We start from the raw sequence: 24,314 nt of genomic DNA on the forward strand, positions 1-24,314 counted from the left end.
TCTCTTCCCACGTTTATTGAGAACATATTATCTGCCGCTAAATACACAACCAGCATGAGGAGCCACCAAAGATCTTGTCAAGCATCTGCTGCCATGACTTTGGACTGTTGCACCATTTCATGACATGGGTCCTCTTGAGACACCATTTCCCTTTTTATGGACCTTCACAACTAGCAAGTGAGTATTTACTGATGCTGCCCTAACCATTTACCAAGACACTTACATAAATAATATTCACCTACATCAACCACAACACGCAGACATGACCGATGTGTGCTGCTTTTACATACTCTGGCTCCGGATGAAGTTTCGAAAGGAGGTGAGAAGTTTAAAGGGGACGGAAAACTTACTTCAATGTCCTGGATACAAGAGCTGTATATAATATAATTGTTGATGTGGAGCAAGGAAGGGTACTTGTCCGCTGCATCCTTCAGATTCACGGACATGCTGCACCTAGAAAGTGTAACTCGGCTTTGAGGTGCTGCCTCCACAAGTCAAAATTGAATCCTCATGAGGTCTTACTTTATGGGGATGGATAAATAAATTAGTCAGTGGTGACTTTGTGAAAGCGCCTTTCAATTGCAGTCTGGACAGACAATGGTGAACATTTCCAGCTCAAGAGTGAGTCTTCAATAACACCACCAAAACCTGCTAGTTAATTTCCTGAACATTAACCAGAAAAAAAAAATTGCTGAGTAGAGCAGCATAGCTGTTATATTAGCAACACGCCCTAGTTTAGTCATCAGCCGTCATGGTAATAAAAGCTGACCAGAAAGTGACAAGTGGATTTTCAGCGTACTATAATTCTTTATCCATTCTGCACTTTTGACTGAGACCCAAAATTAACACACCTGGGAATTGTTTAAATGGTGAAGAAGAAAAAATGCATATGAGCCATTTCAACACATAACACAACACACGCACACAGATGGGGTGGTCTCAGTCTTCAAACTTTCCATCCAGGATGCTTTCGAAGGTGAATGGGAGGAACTTGAAGCCCTGACCCGAGTAAAACTTGTTCTGGAACTCCACCCTGCGTACACACGCACACGCAAAAAAAGCACACATCAAGGTGGATACATAATGAAGATGTTTACAGGAACACCGAGCCAATTATGTCGTTGACGACCCTTGCTCTCCATTCCATTGGGCCCCCTCCCTCACGGTAGCCAGATGCAAGACTTGGACCAGCACCCAAGAATGTAAAGCCGACTTCCTGTCTGGAAAGTGACCAGGCTTTATTTTAAAAGAAAAATGGCGATGCTAATTGAGGAGCTGACCTTTTATGAGAAGTAGCAGAAAGGAAGGGGCGCATGATGGTGGTTGCTACATGCGGAAAAAGTTATTTGAAAGACCTAATGCAAGCTTTGTAGCAACAACAGCAACCCATCCTCTGGATGCCCCAACACTGTATCAAAAGATTTTTTTTTTGTGCAAAATTCTGCCTTATTGTAGAAATGCAGGCTCTACAAGATGGTCTACAGCAGGGGTGGCCAATTTCTGTCCTCGAACGCCCCTATCCAGCCTGTTTTCCATGTTTCTCTCCACTAACACACCTGATTCATGATCAGGATCATTATCAGGCTTCTGCAAAACTTGCTGATTAGCTAATCATTAGATTCAGCTGCGCTGAAGGAGGGAGACATGGAAACCAGGCTGGATAGGGGCTCTCGAGGACCGAACTTGGCCACCCCTGGTCTACAGTGAGCCCAGTTCAAAATTGTATGGGTGGAGTTTGCGCTGTGCTCGTGACGTATAAAACCAAAAAAGGTGGTGTTAAGTGATGTTTAAAACCGATCTGCTAAAGCAGCCCATTTGAGAGTGTTATTTGAGCTGTGTTGACATGAACGGCCATAGACAAGAGAAACATGGGTCATTTTACTCACAACTCTGGGGACTTAGTCAGGGTGGGGGAATGCATATCACGATCAAAAAACATTTAAAAAGTTGCAATTTTCTTTTCAGGTTCCCTTTAAAGTTCATAAATATACTTAAATCACTATAAGTACAAGTAAAATCGAATTGACTTTAAGGACTATTTTTTTTTTTACAAAACCATCTTAAAAATAAATAAATAAATAAATAAATAATGGCTCATGTTAAATAAAACATGAAAAAGATCTACCCTTATTTAAATTACTTTAAATAAAATGAACCTTATGGTGTTGTGATTTATTTAGTTACAAAATTTATTTTGTTATTATAAAAAGTATATAGAAAGTATTTACAGTGGAACCTCTACTTACGAACGTCTCTTCATACGAAATTTTCGAGTTACGAAACTCCTCAACGGGAAAATATTGCCTCTTGTTACGAAAGAAATTTCTAGATACGAAAGGTAAAAATACATTACCGAACGCAACATACTTTCGGCTATGGCTATTTCCTACCATAAGTATCTATGAGCGTATACTAGAGCGGTGTTTGTGCATGTTTCTGGCATCCCATTGGCTAAGAGGAACCTCTACCATAGGTATGAGCGTATACAAGAGCGGTGTCTCTACAGCGTCCTCATCATTCATCCCGCGGCCCATGAGGTGTTCCGATAGTTTTTCGTAAATGTATGAACTAACGGCCAACGAATTTGTGCAAAAATTCAAACAATTGGTGATTGATGAAGGCACAGTAAGTTTTTAATTGCGACGATTCGGGCCTTTTTTTTTTTTTTTTTTTTTTTTTAAAAAGATGCCTCGCCATACCGGAAGTTTCCATGAAGTTTCAGAATTTGTTTAAAAGAATCGCCCAGAAAAAGTGTTCACCAGTCGGGCGTTTGCTCACTAAGATGATACTTGCATTGGACATTAACGAAGGATTGTTTATAAAAAAAAATAAAAAATAAAAAAAAACATCCATAGATCAGTTCTTTACAAAACAAAAACAAAAAAAACAAAAAAAACTCTCTGAGAGAGGAGAACATGAACCAGAGGGCAAAAAACGATGAGGACAGCAGTTAAAAAGGTAAATGACCATCAATTTTATTCTTTGTTATTTACATTATGCACAACTCTCATTTATTGTGCAATAATCTAATTGTAACATGTATTTGTTACATGTTTTGATGCATTTTTATGCTTTATAAAACATTTATGTCTGAAATTTGGGAGGCTTGGAACGGATTAGGGCATTTACATGGAAAATGCGTCTCTACTTACAAATTTTTCTACTTAAAAACTTTCTTCCAGAACCAATTAATTTTGTAAGTATAGGTACCACTGTATATTATAAAATGTCATAAAATAAGTCAAACTAAGTTGTTTTAACTTTTCAGATTTACATTCTTAAAGTACTGCATGTAGGTAGGTCTTAGTTAAAATTTTACACAATTTTTAGGTTGATAATTCTTTATAAATTTTCAAATAAAATAGTACAAATATATCTTAAAACTTATGTCAATTTAATAAATATATATATATATATATATATATATATATATACATACATAAAATAAAATTTTCCTTCAAATATTCCCTAAAAACATATTGTATTAACCATTTGCCTCTGTCCACAACCCTTATTGCTCACACATGGACATTAAAGAGCCCCATTTGAACCCCTTTGCTAACCAAACCAGCAGCATCAACCAGGGCACAGAAGCAATCAGTTGGTTCCAAGTGTGGAATTGCCTCTGTAGTTGAGTAATGAAAAAACCCGAAAACGATAACAACAGTGTGGTGCTCACCAGTGCAGTCGAAGTGCGTGCAAGAAAGCGGACAGGCCCTCCATGATGAGCAGGATCGCCACCGTGAGCACGGCGAAGAAGTAAAAGACGATGGCGAGCAGGAAGAAGCCACCCACGCTGCGTGTGGAGAGGCCGATGTGCATCACCATCGACCACAGCACCTCCGACAATTCTGTACGGTAAACCAGATGCCATGTTGTCCATCAGCATGGATGTTGTGCTTTCATGATCAAAACTGGATTTCTTGAACATTAACTATAAGGTAACAAATAATAATAATAATAATAATAATAATTTAGGAATTTTATTTATTTAGAAATTAAAAATGATATCAAATTTGATCACAGGACACATATAGATAAACAACCATAACACTGATTGGTCGTATCAGCGGGAGAGGCACAAGATGTTTTCTCCGGAGTTTGTGAACTCTCAAATACCGTGAGATTTCAGCTTGCTGGCAAGGTTAACTAAGCCCACCGAACTTGAAAATTGTGATTTTCCCACAGCGTTTTCATGTTATTTACTGTCTCTACAGTGAAATGCCTCCGTGTGTGGTGTATGGTTGGACCAATAAGTCTGCAAGAAGCGCTACATGCACATTCCATTGATAAGAATGCATTTCTAAATTTTCTCTTATAAGTTATATCTGTGAATGTAACTCAAATATTTGTTTGCATCATGTTGTCAGAACAATGAACAATTAAATTAAAGCAAAGTCCATCAGGACAAAATTGGTTGTGAAATGTAAACGTAACTGTTAGTCCATTTATATACACTGAATAAAACCATGGCAACATCTGACACGTACATGGCGGCCAAACCAGTATCATGCACACCTGGGATCATAATTTAAATGATGTTATTCCATTCATCCATTTTCTTGACTGCTTATTCCTCACAAGGGTCGCAAGGGGTGCTGGAGCCTATCAGGTGGCTTTTGGGCAGTAGGCGGGGTACACCCTGGACTGGTTGCCAGCCAATCGCAGGGCACACAGAGACGAACAACCATCCACACTCACAAGCACACCGAGGGACAATTCAGAGCGCCCTATTAACCTGCCATGCATGTCTTTGGAATGTGGGTGGAGACCAGAGTACCCGGAGAAGACCCACGCGGGCACGGGAAGAACATGCAAACTCCACCCAGGAAGACCGGAGCCTGGACTCGAACCTGAGTCCTCAATACTGGGAGGCGGATGTGCTTAGCAGTCATCCACCATGCCACCCAATGATGTATTCATGTTACAAAATTTTTTAAACCACTTATAAATCAGATTTGTGACATGATTAGAATCAGCCCTAGTTTGTTACTTGTTCTTAAACACACCTGCAATTTTAAACATAATTAAGTCTCAAAACAATAAGAAATATGTGCCCACATTGTTCAGTCAAAAATAATGGAAAACATGTCTTTGAGTAAAAAAAAAAAAGAAAATTTCTGAAATATTGACACGTGAAGAGCCTTAAGGAGCTTGTAAAGTACACCCATATTTGGACTTCCTGAATGGAGCTGTTTGCTGTCACCTGCTGTCTCATCAGTGTTGAGTGAGAATTTGTATACTCTAATGTATGTATGCTTGCTTCAAACTGCAGTACAACAACTGAGTGCACCCAAAATGCTATTAAAACTTGGGATGTAACGATATCTAAATGTCACGGTACGATATTATCACGATATGAAGCTCACGATACGATAATTATCACGATATTGTGGGGTGGGTGGCGATATTTAAATAACGTCACAATATCGAAAAAAAAGAGCTGATACTAAAAAAAAAAAAAAAAAAGCACACTATTGTGTTTTTGTACATAAATCAATGTTATGTTATTATTATTATTATTATGTTATCACGCACGCACACATTGAGTTCCTCCACATATTGACTTGCTTCACGGGCATGTTACGTTCCCCTTCATCTGACAATTAGAGAAGATTTTAAACATAGAACAGCCAAAACATCCCTAATGAAAATTAAATTGCACTAAAAAAAAAAACTACACACCAAAGGGTGCTAGAACTGCACAAATGGAAATCAACCCGACTTTTTTAACAGATGTGTTGCATTTAAATATCGTGAACATGACGACGACATTGTGGCAGTTTTAATATCACGATATCGCGCTTATCGTTAGATCCCTAATTAAAACTGTAAGGGAAGTGGGAATGGTGTCCTGTTGTGTGCGTGGCACGTGCTGGCCGGCGTTACCGTAGCCTTGTGTTGTCCATTCATTTTGGACAGAGCCGCTCCGTCCCTCCGTCCCTTGCATTTAAGCTTAGATTTTTTTTGTCACATTTTTCTTTCCCACTCTGTTTACCACATGTGCTAAAAAAAGTTTTACATTTCTTTATAGGAAGGTAATATAAAAACACAAACAGTAAATACAGCTCAGATTAGAATTGTTTTTTTTTTTTGTTTGTTTTAATGTGCTGATGACATTTGCTGTGTGCTGAGAGGGTGAGAGCACTGGGCGATTGTGCACGCACGCAGCTTAGAGGGAAGACTGGACACAGTCCAACCAGAATAAAAAAAATATCCGTATCCAATTCACAAAAGCAGTGTGTTCATAACTTACGTGCGTGGGCTAGACTGAGAGCCCAAAGCCTGAGGTAGGAGGCTGTGTTGGAGATACAACCCAGGCAGTATTCGATGGTATGGATTGCCTGATGCACGGCGACATCTGCAAAATTAAACTGAGGAACACAAACATATCGGTCAGTATGGCGGACTAGACGAAACCCCTCTGAGGTCCTCTGAGATCAGTAAGGAATTGTGTTGATAGGACACCAGCCATTAACCAAGTGTGAACCCAAAGCACAAAGTTCTGCCCTGCGTCACCCCAACACATACCCCAACACAACACAAGGGGGCGACAAAGGTGAGGGAGAGACAAATGGGATGACGTGCACTGGAAAAGACAAGTGACAGGCTTCAAGGTCCTACCTCTTCCTCCTCGCAGGCCTTGAAATCAGATGACAGAAGGCAACGCTTGATTATTGAACCCCCACACGCACACACAAACAAACACAGCAAACAGTCATGGAGGAATTGGGTTACACATTTGGAATTGAAGAATTAGCTAAACAACAAGTTAAATCGGGCATGACTTCTAATACAGTAGAAGTTAGAACCTCTACGGTCCAAAACAAATCGCTGCCATACCTAAGATTTGTAAACAATTTTCCAATATGAAACCATTGAAGCCAACTGTTACACTCAGAAAACCTGGATGGTTGCAGGTAATGTTTGAATGAATCTTCACATCCTTCGCTGTGTGAAGAGTGTAAAACGAGCCAAAAGACCTCATTAAACCATAAGGATGACAGTATTACACAATGGAACTCCTCTCAACTTGATAACATTTATTGTTATATTTTTCCTCCTGTTTTCAAATGCAACTGAAGAGAAAAAAAAAAAAGGAAAATAGGCGCAACACAAGAGAGGAAACTGGAGTACGTGTCATTTGACCTAAGAAATTCCACTGTATTTGAACACAAGCTAGAGCAACATGAGTCTTCATACATAATGGATGTTGTATTTGAAGCACGCCAGCTTCCACTTCCAAATTGTACATCATTCAAAGGCCAAGACAAAAGCTCACCTCAGGCTCTTCCTCGGAGTGTTGCGACAGCTGGTCATGCTGGATGATTTCCGCCTCGTCCTCAGTGGGCCCGTTGCCCACCCGGATGCCACCATAGTTCTGAGTGCCCTGTGGGGCAACAAGGGAGGTTTGAGAAGGACGACGGGGATCCTCAGTTCAGTACAGACAAATGATGTTTTAAGGCTAAGAATGGGGCGCAATGATATCAGTTGCAGTTTAATGCTAACACAAAATTACAGACAAAGTAATTCATTTGAGTGCTGGATACTCATTGCCTAGAAGTGCTTTTCATAAAATATTTTGTGCAATTTTAACGTGTAACTTTACTACTGCTTAGCGTAGGTAAATGATGAGACTACAGCACAACTTAATATGTGATCAAGCGGTACAAAAAGCCATGCCCTGTTATCTCAGTACTTACCGCTCTTCATTTTGCTGCCTTATATTCATAGCCTAGAAATGTCATTCATAAAAATATTTACAAATTTACTCTTGCAATAGCATAGGTATTTGACTTGACTATGGCGCAGCATAAAAATGTCATTACGAGGCAGAAAATGGCATGCTCATGTACCTGTTCGCAGTTGATCAATATTTATGGCCTACTAGTGTTATTCATACAATTATTTACTTTAACTAGAGAATGCAATTTCTGGAGGAATTGCGTGTTACGGCTGTAAGGCTGAATAAAAACTGCAATGATTTGGAATTATATTGAATGGCACTGAATGATGCACAATGACCTGGAAAGAGCGGTACAATTGAAAGTTGGAACGGTTAGAATCAGTGAATAAATATCAAAATTACAGCAGAAAAATCAAAAAAGGTGTAGGGTGTGAAGAATCAAGTAGGGAATGGAGTAAGGTGTTAGGAATCAAGGAAAGAGCTTATGGCGTAAATTGGTGGAATATATTGAAGTTGGAACAAAGTTAATTGTTAATTAAAATGCGGAAGTAAATGTAAAATGTAGAAAGTAGGGTACAAAATGGGGAATTGTGGTTAAGGCGCGAATTTTGGAACTGAAAGAAATGTAAACGCTCATGGCAGGAACTGGTGGAATATACTGAAGCTTGAACGAAGTGAATCACCTGTTAGCTTAGCTTGATAAGCCAATGCTGTTAGCTTTACTGTTAGCTTAACATGCTAACTTAGCATTAGCTTAGCATGCAAAGGTAAGGTAGCATTAGCTTCTAATGCTAAGATAAGTTAGCATTAGCTTAACAATAGCTTAGCATGCTAAGCTAACTTAGAATTAGCCTTCACACAATTATGACATTAGAATAAAATAAGAATACGTCACGCAGTACAAGAAAGCAAGCTCAGTTACCGACATACTTTCTGTGTTGCATTTAGCTTTAAGAATTATGGCCTGCAAGTGTTGTAACTTACTGTAATTATAACTTAACTACATTGTTGGCATAGATTAAGTTTACACTGTGATGATTAAATGTACAAATTTGGGTTATGCTGCCACTTTAGGAAAGAAAGTCCGTCATTAACGGAAGGTGACTAAGTGAAGGTGAAGAATGTGGTTCTAAATGCATCCTACCAGGTTTCTACGCCACAAATATTGTCTCCGCAGGATCAGAGTTTTCACTATCAACATGCAAGGAACACATGCCAAGGCGATGAGCACCAAGATGGTCTGCAGGGCTTGCTGAGGAGAGACAAATGAAGGAAATTCAGCTAATTTTTACACCAAAATGCTGTTTTTACCGACAAAAGGTGCTTCTGACCTGTCCCCTGTAAAGTGGCTTGACAGTCGGATCGCTGTAGTTGAAGAGGAACATGTTGATGAATGCGATCAGGAGACTCGGGGCGTCGCGCGATAGCCGCACGTCGTATGAGAGCCACTTGTAAAAGATGAGCAGCACCAGGTAGCCGAAGAGGCTGCACATGAAAACGATCTCGGGGATGAATCCCAAGTAGATGTTCAGCGGCTTCTGGAAATAGCTTTCAGGAAGAGAAAGAGAGTTTACAACTTGAAAGGAAGAAATGAGAACGACACATGGGTGAGAAACACTCACAGGTGGTTGAAGAGACTGAGAGTGACGCCAAATAGCATGTGGATGACACCCAGGATGATCGACATCTTCATCTTGAAGGAGTTCAAAAAGGTCAGCTTGTTTTTTGCGATATTCCAGATCTGACGGATAAGACATCGTTTAGTATCTGCACTACAGATACAACATTAAAATAAAAGACAAACCTAATCAACTGGGAGTTTGGCTAGAGCAAACTGAGAAAACATTTGTGCTTAAGGCCCACATTCAATTTTTAAAATGACATTTGTAGACAAGCCAATTTAAAATGTTTACATAAAATAGTTTATTGTCATGATTAAACAAAAATTCATCATAATTATCCATAATTAAACAACCTTAAAAAAATACTTAGTGTATATTTTGTGCTTCTTTTACAAATGTTTTAATTTCATATATAATAAAGTGCTGTCATTATCAAATATTTTTAGAATCGATTAATCTATCAAATATTCGATCGATTAATCAGATTCATTTAAATTTTGAATTAAAGAGTTTTACAAACAAGCCCCAACCCACCCCCACCCCTGATTACTGTTTATTAACCAGTGACTGGTGTTTATTTTGTAATTCGTATTTATATAGTGATTACAAAAAGGTGGAATGATGATTTACTATGTTGCCGGTTCGGTCATTGTTTTCCAAAGTAAAACAGATTTGCATATGTCTCTACTTTTTCCCAACGTAGCATCGCAGCAATTTACCGGATCAATGCCTATGGGGTATGGCCCTTTGAACACGCCGTCTACCGCTGGATCTAACTGCAAAACTTTGTTGCCTTCAAGTGTTTCAAACCTGAAAACAAAATATTGTTGTTGTAAAAAACAAAACAAAAAAAAAAACTTTTCTGACCCCACCAAGTCACTTACGTCCAGTTGCCTCCTGCGCGCGCATCAAACATGGGCCGAACGCTCCAGCCCGAGCCGAAGACGTTGAGTGACTTGGAGAAGCAGTCGTTGTAGATGATGCCCGTGTAGATAGAGAAGATGCCCATCATCAGGATGATGTAGCGCCCCGCGAACACCATACTGAACATCTGACACAAAACAGCAAAATTTAAAAAGAAAAAGAAAAGAAAAATATCTCTTCTGAGTAAGGTGCGTTGCATGTCGGTATGAACATGATGGGGCAGGAGATGGAACGTGGTGGCGGATACCTCGTTGTCATTCTTCTGGGCAATAAGCCGGCTCTCTCGCAAGACGAGGTACAGAGCGGCGCAAGTCATGAGCACGCCGTGGCCCAGGTCGCCAAACATGACGGCGAACAGGAAAGGGAAGGTGATGATGGTGTAAGGAGCTGGAGTGGTTGCACAACAGATGAAGGGGAGGAGATATCACGGATGATGGACGGGACAGGCAGTGGAAGTATGACAACATTAAAAAAATAAATAAAATAAAAAAATAAAGCACACCACGCAGGCATACCTGGGTTGATCTCACGGTAGCTGCCGATTCCGTAGGCGTCCACAATGTTTTGAAAGCCGGAGGTGAGCTTGTTTGTCTTGTTGTAGGTGGGCGGGGTCTGTTTGGTCTGCATCCTGTTAAGGATGGAAGGCACGGTGGAGCCGCTCTTCTCCTGAATGACACAACAGCAAACCTTTTTATCATTGCCACATTTCCACTGCATAACCCATCCTTTCTTTTAAGGCTTGTCCTCATTAGTGTCACCAGTGAGCTAAAGCACAACCCAGATGACCTTGAGTAAATACCAAGGTTATAACAGTTAACGAAAACTAACAACAACCTATTAAATAGAATAACCTTCAGCACCACTTTTCACCCCAAGTCAACTGGGAAATGTTTCACCTCACTTGCAACCAGTTTGAGGACAAGAGCAATAAAAAATGGATGACTGTACGAGTACAATCTTATTGCCAGTTCTTTGTTCCCATTGGATTGTGTAGGTGGTTGCCAACTAGTGTGAATCTGTCCGGCCACTCACTGTGCCCCTGCGCAGAGCAAATTGTATGGAGTCCAGGTCTGAGACGGGACACCACACCTCGGCGATGAGACACTTCTGGGTGACGTCGATGTTGCACAGGTTGAGGGTGTGGTAGATGGCTTTCATCTTCCTCACCTTGATGAACCACACGCGCACCGCCTTGGCCGCCGCCTGCAGAACGCGCTGTCTGTGGTCTTCCGTTTGGCTCAGCACCTTGAAGAAGGGCAGAGGGGAAAATGTGATGATGTATGGCTCTACGTGTGTGTGTGAGCGTTAATGGAATTAATTACCATTTGCAGGTCATCGATGCGAGCGTTAACCCCTGCAAGCATCTCTTTCCTCTCTTGAGGGGTTTCTGGACATGGGTACAAGGTGGCTCGAAATCTGGTAGAAAAGCACTCATGAGCAAAAATTCAACACACCCAACAGGAATGCGGCTTTGTTTGTTTACCCCTCACAAATCTTCTTCACTCTGTTCTTCAGCTGGTCTCCCTGGAAGAAGATGATGAACACAGACTTGTGGACCTGATCTCCCTGTGGACACATGAAAGACTAAATGGGCCTGCATCCAAACAACCCCAATTATTACAACGGGACATTATATCATTGATTTTTCAATGGTCTCTGGAGTGCAGACACAACCATCAAGTCTTAAATTAAACCCAAAGCAACCTGTTTTGAGCTGCCCCGTTCCAAAATATATCTGGAAGCAAAGTATTCTGAATTTTAATGACTTGCGACATATTGATAGTGTTTAACTGTTTGTCAATGTGTCTGCTAAACCGACCACATCCATGATTCCGCACACTAGATGACAAGTGTAATTCAGTGGCTTGGCGATGAAGTGCTGCTTCCATGAATGAAAATAACACCGTGGCTCTCTTTCCCCTTTAAACTCTGTGCTGTTTGAAAAAAAGTAGCTTCCGTGCCCCCAAAACTGGCAAAATTCAGAGTGAAACTTGTACTATAATTCTTGATCATTGTTGTACTTTGACCAAATCATATAAATGACATATTATGATGCCTGGAATTATTTTAAATGTCTCCTTTAACTGCAGTCTGACCGAAATAGGGTCCTCCAGAGGGTCTTCAATATCAGCCTGCCTCAGGAACACGTTCCCTCTGCAAACGCGCCACAGCATCCTCTCAAACGTGGGAATGCGCTCCCTTCCGATCACTCCAGCAACAAATCTGGAAAAAGGACAAAGTCAGTTTGTACGCGAACACTCAGTGAAATAAAGGAAAAAGGTTGAATTGAAGGACAACAATAAAAATAAAGAGTAGGTCTTACCCAAGCCTGAGGGGAGGGCCCCGATTGACCTCATTGGGGTCCAGCAGGGTAGACGACTCCTCCAACAAAGTGGGGTCTTCCATCTGCAGGAGGGTTTGCAGTCAGTAAAACAACACGAAGGGGACAAAAAAAAAAAAGCATACAAAGTTAATTGATAATCGGCTGCCTGTCCGGCTAAATGATTAACCGCCATCACGGCTCATTTCAACTCATTAACAATGACTCGACACATGCGGACAAGACATCAGTGTTTATGGAGGCAGTCGAGCGACACTGATGTTGGAGCAAAGGGGCAGAAAAACAGACACTTGGCTGCAATTGAGATGTGACAAATATGTCACATCCTGTTTTGGCCTGCGTGTGTGTATATGCTGTCCGGTTGACCTCATCAAAAAACTGCTGTGTGCGACGCAGGATGTGTTTGAGCTCGGTCAGTTCCAAGAAGTTCTTCTTCAGCGCTTCCTGGTTGGTGTTGATTTCCTTCAATTCGTTTTCCAGCTTCTCAAACGTGGCCTAAAGAGGGAAGAAGAGAGGGAAGTGAAGTACGGCGTTCCGGTGTGTGATGGCGCCAGAAACTCTCTGCTTTCTGCTCTCTCTCTCTCTCTCTCACCTCCAAGTCAATCATGTCTCTCGGGAAGGGGACTTCTGGGTTCTCACCAGTGTCAACAATCGGCATGTCAGCCTTCTTGATCTCCTTCTCCACAAACCCTGCCAATGAGAGGGCATTGTATTGCTTTCCGGTAGGAAACTCCACAATACAAATCAATCCCCAACGTCAATAATAGGCCACCGCTCATTTATTTACAGTATCGGAAAAATGTAGCACATACATTATATATAGTGATTTTAATCTCGGGCGGCACGGTGACTGACTGGTTAGCACATCCGCCTCCCAGTTCTGAGGACTCGAGTTCAAGTCCATGCTCCAGCCTTCCTGGGTGGAGTTTGCATGTTCTCTCCGTGCCTGCATGGGTCTTCTCTGGGTACTCCGGTCTCCTCCCACATTCCAAAGACATGCATGGCAGGATGATTGGGTGCTCCGAATTGTCCCTAGGTGTGCTTGTGAGTGTGTGTGGATGGTTGTTCGTCTCTGTGTGCCCTGCGATTGACTGGCAACCAGTCCAGGGTGTCCCACCGCCTACTGCCCAAAGCCAGCTGAGATAGGCTCCAGCACCCCCCGCGACCCTTGTGAGGAATAAGCGGTCAGGAAAGTAGTTGGATGGATGGATTTTAATCTCATAAAACTAAGGTCCCCAGATGAGGTCTTTGTGTGTGTATTATTTTCTCTTTTATATATGAATTAAAATGTAAAAACGTTTCATTTCCCTTCAAAATATTGTAAGAAGAAATAACCAGGTAATATATACCAGTATGTGCATAAGAGGAGTTCCTTTCTATAACCATAGCCAAAGACTTACTCAGTTTGCGGTCCATTTCCTCACATCGCCGCACTTCATTGACAAACTTGCGCTGGAACACGTTCACATCAGGATTCAACTGCCACACAAGACAAAATAAGCAAATTTTTTAAATATTGTTGAACCATACTTCATTAAAATAGCAGTCTCAGATCCACTTTAAATAATAATAATAATAATAATAATAATAATAATAAATTAAGCACTGGGTTTTGCGGACAACTCCCTCACTGCCTTACTCCAAATAAGACTACCATTTGACACCATGGCATTTTTTTTCAATGGATGTATACAACATGATCCGTCTTCAGCACAATGCTTCCTTTAGGAATCGTCAGGAGTGGGTGTTCTTATGTGAGGAATGAAGTGTCAGCTGTGAGCACATGATCGAGAAGCTGTGGTGACTTGGTGAAGCATGCACTCATTCACGGCAAGCTTCCTGAACCTTATCCCAGCCCCTCCCACAACATCACAGCCATTTTGAGAACACAAACAAATAATCCGTATTACAATCGGGAACTCACATCACGGAACTGCACCATCCCAATCTCTCCCAGCTCACTGACACAGCAGTAGGCCGCCTCCGATTGGAGGAAGAGTTGCGCCAGTGTCATCTCCTCGCTCCTGAAGAGTTCCCCCATGTTTGCGGCGGGTTTGCAGATGCCCCGGCACGCCCTTCAGGAAGGAAAGCTCACCTTAAAAAAATAAAAATCACACAAACAACCTTTACAGTTGAGCACTTGCCTATTTGCAATTCACTTCACGGGCTTTCTATCCCAGTGTGCTCGCCTTAGGTTCAGGATTTCATTGTTGTTGATGCACCGCTTCTACAAAGGGCAACTCCCCTAGGTGCTGCAACTTCCCCGTGCAAACATCAGTGATTGATGTTATTTTTTTATTTTTTATTTTTTATCCCATTGTCACACTGTGTGGCCACACGTAGGGTCATATTCTCCAGTTAGTGTGCAAGCTTTTAAAAAAATATATATGTATATATTATTATTATTATTTAAACATGCCTAGCTTGGAGGTACTCACCAGGCTCCTTCTGTAATTACTTCTGGTTCATGAACATGGCTAATGCGTGCTCAACAACTGAAGAGGTGTGACTCGTTTTAAAAAAAAAAAAAAAAAAAAAAAAAATCATAGGAGCATGGAGTTTTGCTGAGACTTGTGAATGCCATAGAAATTCATTTGGAAAACACTGCATACATTTTACTCACCATTATGGTAACTCTGCTGGAATAGTGAGAAATGCTTTATTTCTAAAAAAAAAAAAAAAAAAAAAAAAAAAAAAAAAAAAAAAAAAAGAAAAAACTCCATGCTGCAGCAGAATGTTTGAAATGGAAAAACTTTTGAGGAAAATATAGCCCTACAGCACATGCCAGAAACTGCCACTGTCAGATAACTGTAATATTTTAAGAGTAATGTTGTAAGATGAGTTTGAAATGATATTAAAGTTTATTTAAGTGAATTTTAAGCATTATTAGAGGTGGCATCAACAAGCGGATTTCTACATCGAGGCTTGGTCCCACTTGGAGAAACTGAGTAGCACTACAGTGACAACTGTGACGTTTACTAATGATTGAGACTAAAGAATTCAATAGCAGAGATGTGTGCACTTAACAGCATCGTGCGAGAGCTTGCCATGTGACAACAAGAGAATATAAAATCCGGTTGCCTTCACGCTGATCCCATGATCAGGGCAGGAATGCGGTTACGCTGGCAAATTTAATAGCACAATACTACTGGAAATGACACCAAAAGATTACTGATGTGGATTGACAGCGCAGACTAAATCCGGTGAAAAGAGTGACAATTTCTGGGGTGCCAGATGGGGGTAAAGGTGGGGGTAAGATAGTTCCAGACTTAGTTTATAAAGGCACTTTAACCAGCTTGTAGTGGGGCGAAGGACCACACAGGTCTAATCTGTGGATTATGAAGGGAACATGTGACCTGTAGCACCATTAAAGCCTTATTACTCCCTCAATTTAAGAACAAAAATCAACGTAGTCCATTGGTTTGTTACTAAAAACTACCAGTACACCTGCCTTTGTCGATGACAGCTTCACAAGTCAAAGCAGGAACACCGACTGTACACTCTGCAGCTAAATTTAATTGACGTTACATAAAACGGACTAGATTATCGGCTAACTTTAATGACGTGTTTAGAAGACTTGTATTGTTTTCAATCCAAATAACAAATGGTTTGAGCACCCGGATCACGTCATCATTACATAATAGCACATAAACGTTCTACGTCATTAGTCGGATAATTAGCTTCGTTCAGTTTACACTGCGGCTAATGGCTAACTTTGCGCACCTGTTGATCAATATGTAACCACGCCGATTGTCAAAAACCTAATTTTGTTAAACCCGAAACTCGAGCATCAACTGCTGCTTTTATAAAGTCGCGCACTTACTATTGAGATGGAGTCTCTGCCGTATTCTTTTTCTTGTTTGTGACAATCTGTTTGTTGTGGACGACTTCAGCCACACAGGATAGAAATTTGTCAACTTCTCAAAGCGGAAGTGGAAACCCGATCACGTGATGTGACGTCACGTCTCTCATGAATATTAAAGCATGAAAGCCTAATTAAAATAACAACAACAGCAATTTGAGACCACGGTCAGACGTTATAGGGTAATGTGGTGTATTTTCTGTAAAATGTGTTTAATTCTCCTTGAACATACTGGAAATTAAGAATTTGCAGTGCTGTACTGTAGTGTGAAGTTACAACCACACGAGGGCAGTAATGATCTAGCCTACCGGACACATGATCTCCTAATGTATGTTTGCGTCCATCCATCCATTTTCTTGACCGCTTATTTTTCACAAGGGTCGCGGGTGTATGTTTGCGTGATACGTCTTTTTCACATATTTATTATGAAAAAGGGAAATGTTCCGGTTATATATTGCTCTACATACGTATTTAAGTGAGCATATTTTGCACTTTGTGCTTTTTTACAACCCCGTTTTCCAACTTTATTGTGAGTTTTTCAGTTTTCCCCTCTGACTAGAGGTGGTCTTCATAAAGACAATCAGCACTGACTAAGCAGAATTCATGCATGCTTTCCGTGAAGTTGTTTTTATAGTGGTTTAAAGTTGGATTGGATAGCGTTGATCCTGGTGTTATCATTATCTACACTTGTAATCATTACAACATAATAAAATAGTGTAGTAGGCCTAAGTATACATCAGAAAACCAGACAGCTTTTTATTTCTAAAATGCATGATATTGTTACCTATGAATTTGTAACATACAGTACCAGTTCAGGGTGTGTACCACCTCTCGCGCCCCAAGTCATTTGGGATAAGCTTCAGCTCGAGATGCTGATTAGAAAATGGATGGATTCACGGTAAAAGTTGCACAAATTGCAATGAATCTGTGAAAATATGCAGAAGTTGTTTGTGAAGCTACATATTGCCTCTTGACTTCACATATTGTATCATGTCGCCACAGTTTGGGACCAAGCCACCCATGTGCCCAGAGGGACTGCAGAAGGCGGAGTCCCACCAGCAGAGGCCCGGGTAGGTGGGTCAGGAAAATTCTGACTGGATGGTTTCACATGGAACGGCAGCATTTGAGTGGAGCCACACATGCCTGAGCAGTGAGAGGCCCAACTCCCCTTGGCTGGCTGGCATCCCAGACGCACAGGCACAGAGGGTTTAGTGAGCAGAAAGACAAGCAAAGTTTAGAGGCAGTAAAGGGGATCCTGGTGGTTCTTTTCCAAAGGGTGTATTTTTATCCACAGTGGGAGTGCAAGCCGTTTGTTTTTTGAAGCTGACAGCCATGGCGGATACAGGGGTCCAGAAGGAGCACGCAGCTCTGGCAGAGGTGCCCTGCGATGACGATGACGTTGCCCTGGTAGGTGCCGCCGCTGAGCCGGCAATGGACGGGGGCAATCCCATCGAGGATGTGAAGAGCGAAGCGCAGATGAACGGCGTCTTGGTCTTGGCCCTGCTCGACAAGATCATTGGTGTGGTGGACCAGATCCAGCAGACCCAGACGGGGCTGGAGGGGCGGCAGGAGGGCATGGAGAAGTCGGTGTCCACCATCCAAGGGGAGCTTTCCAAGTTGTCCAAGAGCCACCTGGGCACATCAACCAACGTCACCAAGATGCTGGACAAGGTCCGCAAAGTCAGCGTCAACGTCAAGACAGTGCGCAGCAACCTGGAGAAGCAGGCCGGCCAGATTAAGAAGCTGGAAAGCAACGAGAGTGAGCTCCTCAAGAGGCGCAACTTCAAAGTCTTCATCTACCAGGTGAGCAGGGGCAAAGATGAGGGTAGGGAACCTGTGTACCATATATATGGATTATACTTAAATAGCAGAGTGAACAAGCCAAATCTAAATGATATCACTTTAACTTTCTGTAGTATATATAGTATATATATATTTATCTTCCTTGTTTCCCTGGCAACCTAGCAGCAGAGGTCTTTGCTGCCCTTCACAGCAGATAAAAGGCATGAGGAATCTGTAGAAACAATATTAAGAAAGCAGGCAGTACTTTGAGAAACATTTATTTTACAGGTGGAATTTGCACTTAAACACTACTCTGTATAAAATATAAAAGAATGTAGCTTTATTTTCTGGATATGCTCCACGCAATGTGCCCCTTACACAAATGTTGTTTGGTGTCGTGTGGAAGCTGCATTCAACCACTCCCATTCCACAGGACTTCCATCATGATTAGACAGCTAGACGCTATTAATACATAGGTGTAACTAAAATGATTAGCCTCCCAAATGCTGGCCATGGAGAGAGGGCGGTGAGGCTCGAGATAGATCTAGAGCCCCACCCCTGAGCATAGTTGGCAGGCCGTCATGGCACAGGATGAAGATGTAGTTACTAGTATTGCAAAGGTCCCCCAGAGCACTCTGGGTTATTTGTACCTATCGGCAGCTACATTATTTTGGAAACAAAAGTCATAAAATAAAAGGCCACAAAATGCGAGAGGTTGGCAGGTGTTGAAGCGATAAAGCTACCGTTGGGAACTTGACACTCGCTCCTCCATGCTGCGTTTTTAGCAGAACATGTTCTCACATCCGGCCCGGTTGAAGTTTAGTATTCAGCAGTACTGATTTGCTTAAAGTGCGCACTTGATGAGATTACGCATGTGTGAGTTTGGCATGATCTGTTTCAGGATGCCGAACGCTTTTCCCACCGCTTGGGAATTTTGCTGCAGGAGCGGGTTGGCTTCACTATTGGTATCTGTCAGAAATTCAACCGCAGGCTTTTGGACTGAATAAATTACAACAAGCAGGTGGCTACCATGCTTGACGATCGTCTACATAGTCAACGTGTTTTAGCCAGAATTTAAGCAGGAAATAGGAAGCTCTACATTCTTGACTTTACTACTTAGGAGCAACTTTAGAATCACTGTAGCGGGGTTTACACATACCAGCAGTCATGCAATACCATAGCAGTCGAAAATTTGAGCATTTTCCTGCTTTCCAATCAAAGTCAGAAAGGGCCTGATTGTAGGATGCCTCTAAATGATTATCCTTACTGATTATCCTTTGCTATGGAGGGTGTTAAGAGTTATTTTTCCTCTCTGATCTGCTCAGAAAACGGTCAGGTCGACGGTCGTACATGTCAAACCTTTTCAATCCTCACCATGGCAAATCCTTTTGTGTGTGGTGGTCAACGCTAGATAGTAGGTCCGTACTATGGGACACAAGCTGAGACAAGGCGGCTTCTTGCAGAGAATAACATGCACAGGACTCATTCGTTACTCACTCATTACAATTCAGTGTACGAATCATTTGTGAGTTGTAGTTTCATTTCTTTTTTCCTTTGGCTTTGATGCTACAGTCGAAATATGTCTTTAAACGAAACCACTCGGCAAAAAAAAAAGAAAAGGGCGAATTCTTGCTAAATTCCTGAGAGAGAACTTATCCATATCTGTCTTGCAGTTATTTGGAGCGGTGAGCAAGCATTTTTATTAATCAACACTAATACTCTTATCATTGTTTCCACCCGATCCCATTTTCTGTGCAGCTGTTGCAAGCTAGCAGCTATCACGCCTGCCGCTATTTTTTCGCCCTCGCACTCTGTTCTATTTTTTGCCAGCAGGGATGATCTGCGTTGTTTTTAATTTGATGGCCTGGCAAGATATTGGCGCGGTGGCAACTACATTGGCCTCCATTGGAGTTTTACCACTTTCCTCTTTGTGTGTGTTAATGTGTTACACTGAGACAAGTTTAGACTCCGAATCAGGTTAAGGATGAGATAAGAGTGAGGTGCGCGGAGGTTACGGCAGCATGAATGTCACTGGAACATATATGCCTTCTTGTTTAAAGGCCTCTCATCATTGTGTGTGGTAGTCGCTTACCGACATTAGCTTTGTTTTCGCTAAAGGACCTTGTAGCCTGGCTTGTTAATGCAGCGTTAACTATGGGTGTCGAATTTTAATCTAACTTCAACTCCGTATCCATGCACTGAGAATAGATACATTAGATAGCAACAGCGGGGTGCCCTGAGGTAAAACACATGCAAGGGGATCCTCTGTTTTGAACTTCCCTTCCTACAGCAATGACGTTAGGCTACTTGAATTTGTATGTAAGTAGCCTATGCTAAGACAACATAATTTCTGTAAATATTTCTATGAACACTTGGCCATAGATATAAATGGGGGGAAAAAAAGTTAATTTCTTGTTCGATGTGGTGGCATATAGCTATTTCATTATAAATTGCACATCGTATGTAGCGTTGAAACCTCTTATGTCCCTTTCGACAAGCCCCGGTTGCTCCTCTTGTTCAAACCATGAGAGCTCTAACAAAGATTTGAGATGATTTCAGATGTAAAAATAGTCAATTGGAGTAAATAGAAGTCTATGAAAAATCTTCAGATGTTTTTTCTCCCTGATTTTACTAGTAAGTTTCTTAGTTTTTTAGTTGGAGTCTCAGGGTTGACTTTTTCCAGTGATCCTCAGTCTAGTATGTTTACACGGTGTAAATTTGAATAGTATTTATTTAGCCAAGATGACACCTGCTAAGGTCTAAGAGTGATGAAATACAAGACCACACAAGGCCTTGACTGGAGCTGGTTGATCACTTGGCCACGCAATAGTGTCAGTAAATTATTTTAAGCCTTTGTTTAGGTTTCCAACCACATTTGTCAGTTTCTTACTTAGTACGTACGTCATGGAAATCAGTGTTGGAACAATCCCACCAATAATTGAAACAATACCTCATGGCTTTGTGTATCCGCACATTAGATGATCCATCCTTCCATCTATTATCTGAACCGCTTTTCCTCATGAAGGTCGGATTGTAAGTCATAATGTCAGTGGGTGGTCATATCATTAACCGGCCTGAATGTTGCAGTTTCTACCTGCGTTGTGACCATCTTGATTATATTTAATTGATCACACCCTTAACTTTTCCAACATTCCGGCTTCACACCTTTACTGCGGTAGTTTGGGAACCAATAACTGCCACCACTCTCGCCTGCCAGGCACCCTCATTTTCAACATTTTTGAGTTTCCTCTGAGACTGCAAAGAAAATACTGTTTAACTCCACTACATTCATCTTGATCAGTCTCCTGCTTTTCTAAAATATCCTTCATCCTCTATGGATTTGGCATGCTAGGCTTTAGAAACTCCATAAGGCACATTGCATAAGACTTGTGGACCACGAAAGGCGGGTAGGCATTAGGCAGACACAGAATGGGCTGGAGCTGCACACTCGAAAACTGTCCTTATCCAATTCAGTCAGACTCAATAGTCAGCTATATGGACCACACTCAGAAAATGACGCGATTGTGTACAATACCAAAAGTTTGCCAAGAAGTTTGTTTTATGAGGACACCTGTGCTTTATTTATAGCTTTGTGACTTTGTGCAGCATCGATTTAATTGTGTGGCTAAATCCAGTCAATGATGTCTTATGTCTATTGGGAGCGTGTGACTGGAATCTGGGTGTGTTGGGGCTAATACCGCCACGGCCCACCCTCGAGACGCAGTGCGTCTCACTTTACCGTCTGCTTGTCTTTTAGCCAAACTCATCATCCTCTCGGATGTCACTCAGCTCTACATTTGAGTATACCAATCAGTTCTACTTGTTGCAATTGTTTCTTTATACTGCACTTAGCAAAACTCCACTTCAGGCCAAACAACAGCAGAGTTTATACACAAACCCAGCCCCAATTTAGCGTTGTGATTCAGCTCACTGGCATCTCCCCTTCCCCTTCGTTCGGCTCAGATTTTCTTAACTTCTGTTTTCTTCTCATTGAAGTTAAAGAAATTTAAAGCCATCCAGGCTTAGATTTCTTCCAGACAGGACAAAAGAGGGCTGCGCAGAAGAAGCCTTCGGCCATACTAGGGACTTTATTATTTTTAAAGAACTGGCTAAATGTGTTCAATTGTAGATAATGCTGTAAATTCCTTTTTTCTTGAAAAGACACCGTGTAGAATTTAGTGTCATCGAGTGGTGAACTATCGACACATGTGCATTTTGAAACGTGCACAACAGTGCCTCAGAGAGACAACACCAGCCTACCACCAATAACTATGTTCGCCAAGTTCTTCTTCGGGTATTCATCGCAGAAAGATGGCGGCGAAGCATGTCAGCCTCCTGTAAGGCACGCCATGGCCTATGTAATATAATTAGCGATTACTAGACCTATAGTAATGTTAGCGTGAGGCGAACAACTTCTCAGCTACCTGAGTCCTCCGGTTTCAAGTGTCTTTGAGCATACTCCTTTGCTTCAACCGGGTTAAAAAATGATTTGTACATATATATATATATATATATATATATATATATATATATATATATATATATATATATATATATATATATATATATATATATATATATATATATATATATATATATTATTTTTTTTAAAGAAAAGAAAAACTGGGTTGGTTTCAAACCAGGGAGTTGCTGTTTAAAGAGCACACTAACCACTATGCTATTTGTTCAGTTAGGTTCAACAGTGCAAAGGTTTTACTTGTAGTTTACACAAGTTTCAGCCCGAACGAGATTTTAAGACAGTCAATTGTCATTGCCCTATGGCATTGCAAATGTGAAGTTTAATTGATTGCTTTGAATTAATGTGGACAGAATGTTTACTGATAAAGGCTACTTTTGTCACGATCCCATGGAGGTCTCAGAGGAAGTGGGCGTGCATTTAGTCCGCAGAGGCGGTGCAGGGGTGGGTCCGTACTTTATAATAGGGAGTAAATGATCAGAAAAGCATTCCATGCTTCCATCTCCAATGACTCTAGTACTAACTTTTGTACATGTGTTTTTAATTGCATCAGTAAGTGGCACACTGTTGTTTTTTTTCTACTTTCGATAAACATATACACAATAAAAACCATGTGGTTGTTGCAATGGTGGTATGGAAAAGCTTATATACCTGATAACAAAATGTTGGTAGTTAGCTAGGTAAGTACTGTAGATAGCAACTAGATTAAGTGGCATCGGTAGGTGGTAGTAGGGCTGGGTAATAAATTAAATTAATTTGATTAATCAGCATTTTAAACAATTCTACACACCGTCCCTTTAAGTTTAGTCTTATATAATATTGTACAGAATGGGGGTTTGTTCCCAGTTATGCACCTGTGAAAATTTTGAGGAGGAAAAAATGCTTCATACTACGTCAGACGTGTGTCGATGTCAATATGATTGACATCGCCCAAGTGTAAAAGAGCCAGTTGCCTCATCATAAGTTCCGAATACAGACTGATGCCGCCATTTCTCACTGGTTTGTGAAAAATGTGGAAACAGTTCCCTGCTCGTGGGGAAAAAACGCACACACACACGGATCTCCCCCTGTTGTGGAAGGCAGGGACGTCGTCTAACATCGCTGCGGTAGTTACGTGAAATAGTGAGGCCTCTGTTTGCTGCTTGCGGAATTTCCATTACTCACAGCAGAGTTGTCACAAAAACAAAAACGAAACTTGCATTGATTGCACTTGGTTCAAAAGTGTCTGATGTGTCTAAAACGTGAAGAGATGTGGGTAGGCTTCACGTTTACACACCCGAGCACACAGACGGGGGTTTATTTTAGACTTGTGGCACTCTTCAGAGACCTGCGTGGTCCAGGTGGACACATGGACCTTCAACGCTCTCACGTGGCATTCTGCCTGTAGGCCTATATCACTCATTGTGGAAGGAAAGTGCACAGCTGCGAGGGGCAGAAGGAGTCCAACAGCTGATCTCACCACGGAGGCATTGCGTCGCACTGCCTGAAAAGGAATGGCTTCTGTGCAAGGACTGTGTGTGATGGTGGAGCCTGCTCAGGAATGCTCATGAACATTCAGACAGCAGTAAACATTATTAACAATATTAATTGTGTACCTGACAAACACAGGCAGTCAGAAT

At 41.4% G+C, this 24,314-nt stretch overlaps 2 protein-coding genes across 6 annotated transcripts in view; one reads left to right on the forward strand and one right to left on the reverse strand.

Moving 5' to 3' along the window:
* On the reverse strand, window positions 1–16,517 carry atp6v0a1a (ATPase H+ transporting V0 subunit a1a). Of its 5 annotated transcripts, none has more exons than XM_077527118.1 (22): window positions 16,398–16,517; window positions 14,499–14,669; window positions 13,975–14,053; window positions 13,167–13,264; window positions 12,941–13,069; window positions 12,557–12,639; window positions 12,330–12,456; window positions 11,717–11,799; window positions 11,556–11,649; window positions 11,401–11,478; window positions 10,749–10,899; window positions 10,481–10,620; window positions 10,194–10,360; window positions 10,029–10,119; window positions 9,310–9,428; window positions 9,019–9,235; window positions 8,832–8,939; window positions 7,283–7,390; window positions 6,625–6,669; window positions 6,257–6,374; window positions 3,680–3,851; window positions 1–1,033 (listed from the first exon to the last, which is right to left on the reverse strand). In XM_077527118.1, the coding sequence occupies exons 2-22, from the start codon at window positions 14,613–14,615 to the stop codon at window positions 940–942; spliced, it is 2,418 nt and encodes an 805-aa protein (XP_077383244.1). In that variant the 5' UTR covers window positions 14,616–14,669; window positions 16,398–16,517; the 3' UTR covers window positions 1–939. The 5 variants fall into 5 exon arrangements, with proteins under 5 accessions (XP_077383244.1, XP_077383230.1, XP_077383212.1 ...); XM_077527104.1 differs by having other exon boundaries at window positions 6,625–6,642; window positions 11,266–11,478; XM_077527086.1 differs by having other exon boundaries at window positions 11,266–11,478.
* The window catches only part of cavin1a (caveolae associated protein 1a), a 16,006-nt gene continuing 7,395 nt past the window's right edge, over window positions 15,704–24,314 (forward strand). The window contains exons 1-2 of the mRNA XM_077527148.1: window positions 15,704–15,826; window positions 17,439–18,239. Of these exons, the coding sequence (XP_077383274.1) occupies window positions 17,769–18,239 (471 nt within the window). The 5' untranslated portion in view covers window positions 15,704–15,826; window positions 17,439–17,768. The remainder of the gene's footprint in view (window positions 15,827–17,438; window positions 18,240–24,314) is intronic.

This window comes from Festucalex cinctus, chromosome 1, assembly GCF_051991245.1.
Source record: "Festucalex cinctus isolate MCC-2025b chromosome 1, RoL_Fcin_1.0, whole genome shotgun sequence".
Lineage (NCBI taxonomy): Eukaryota > Metazoa > Chordata > Actinopteri > Syngnathiformes > Syngnathidae > Festucalex > Festucalex cinctus.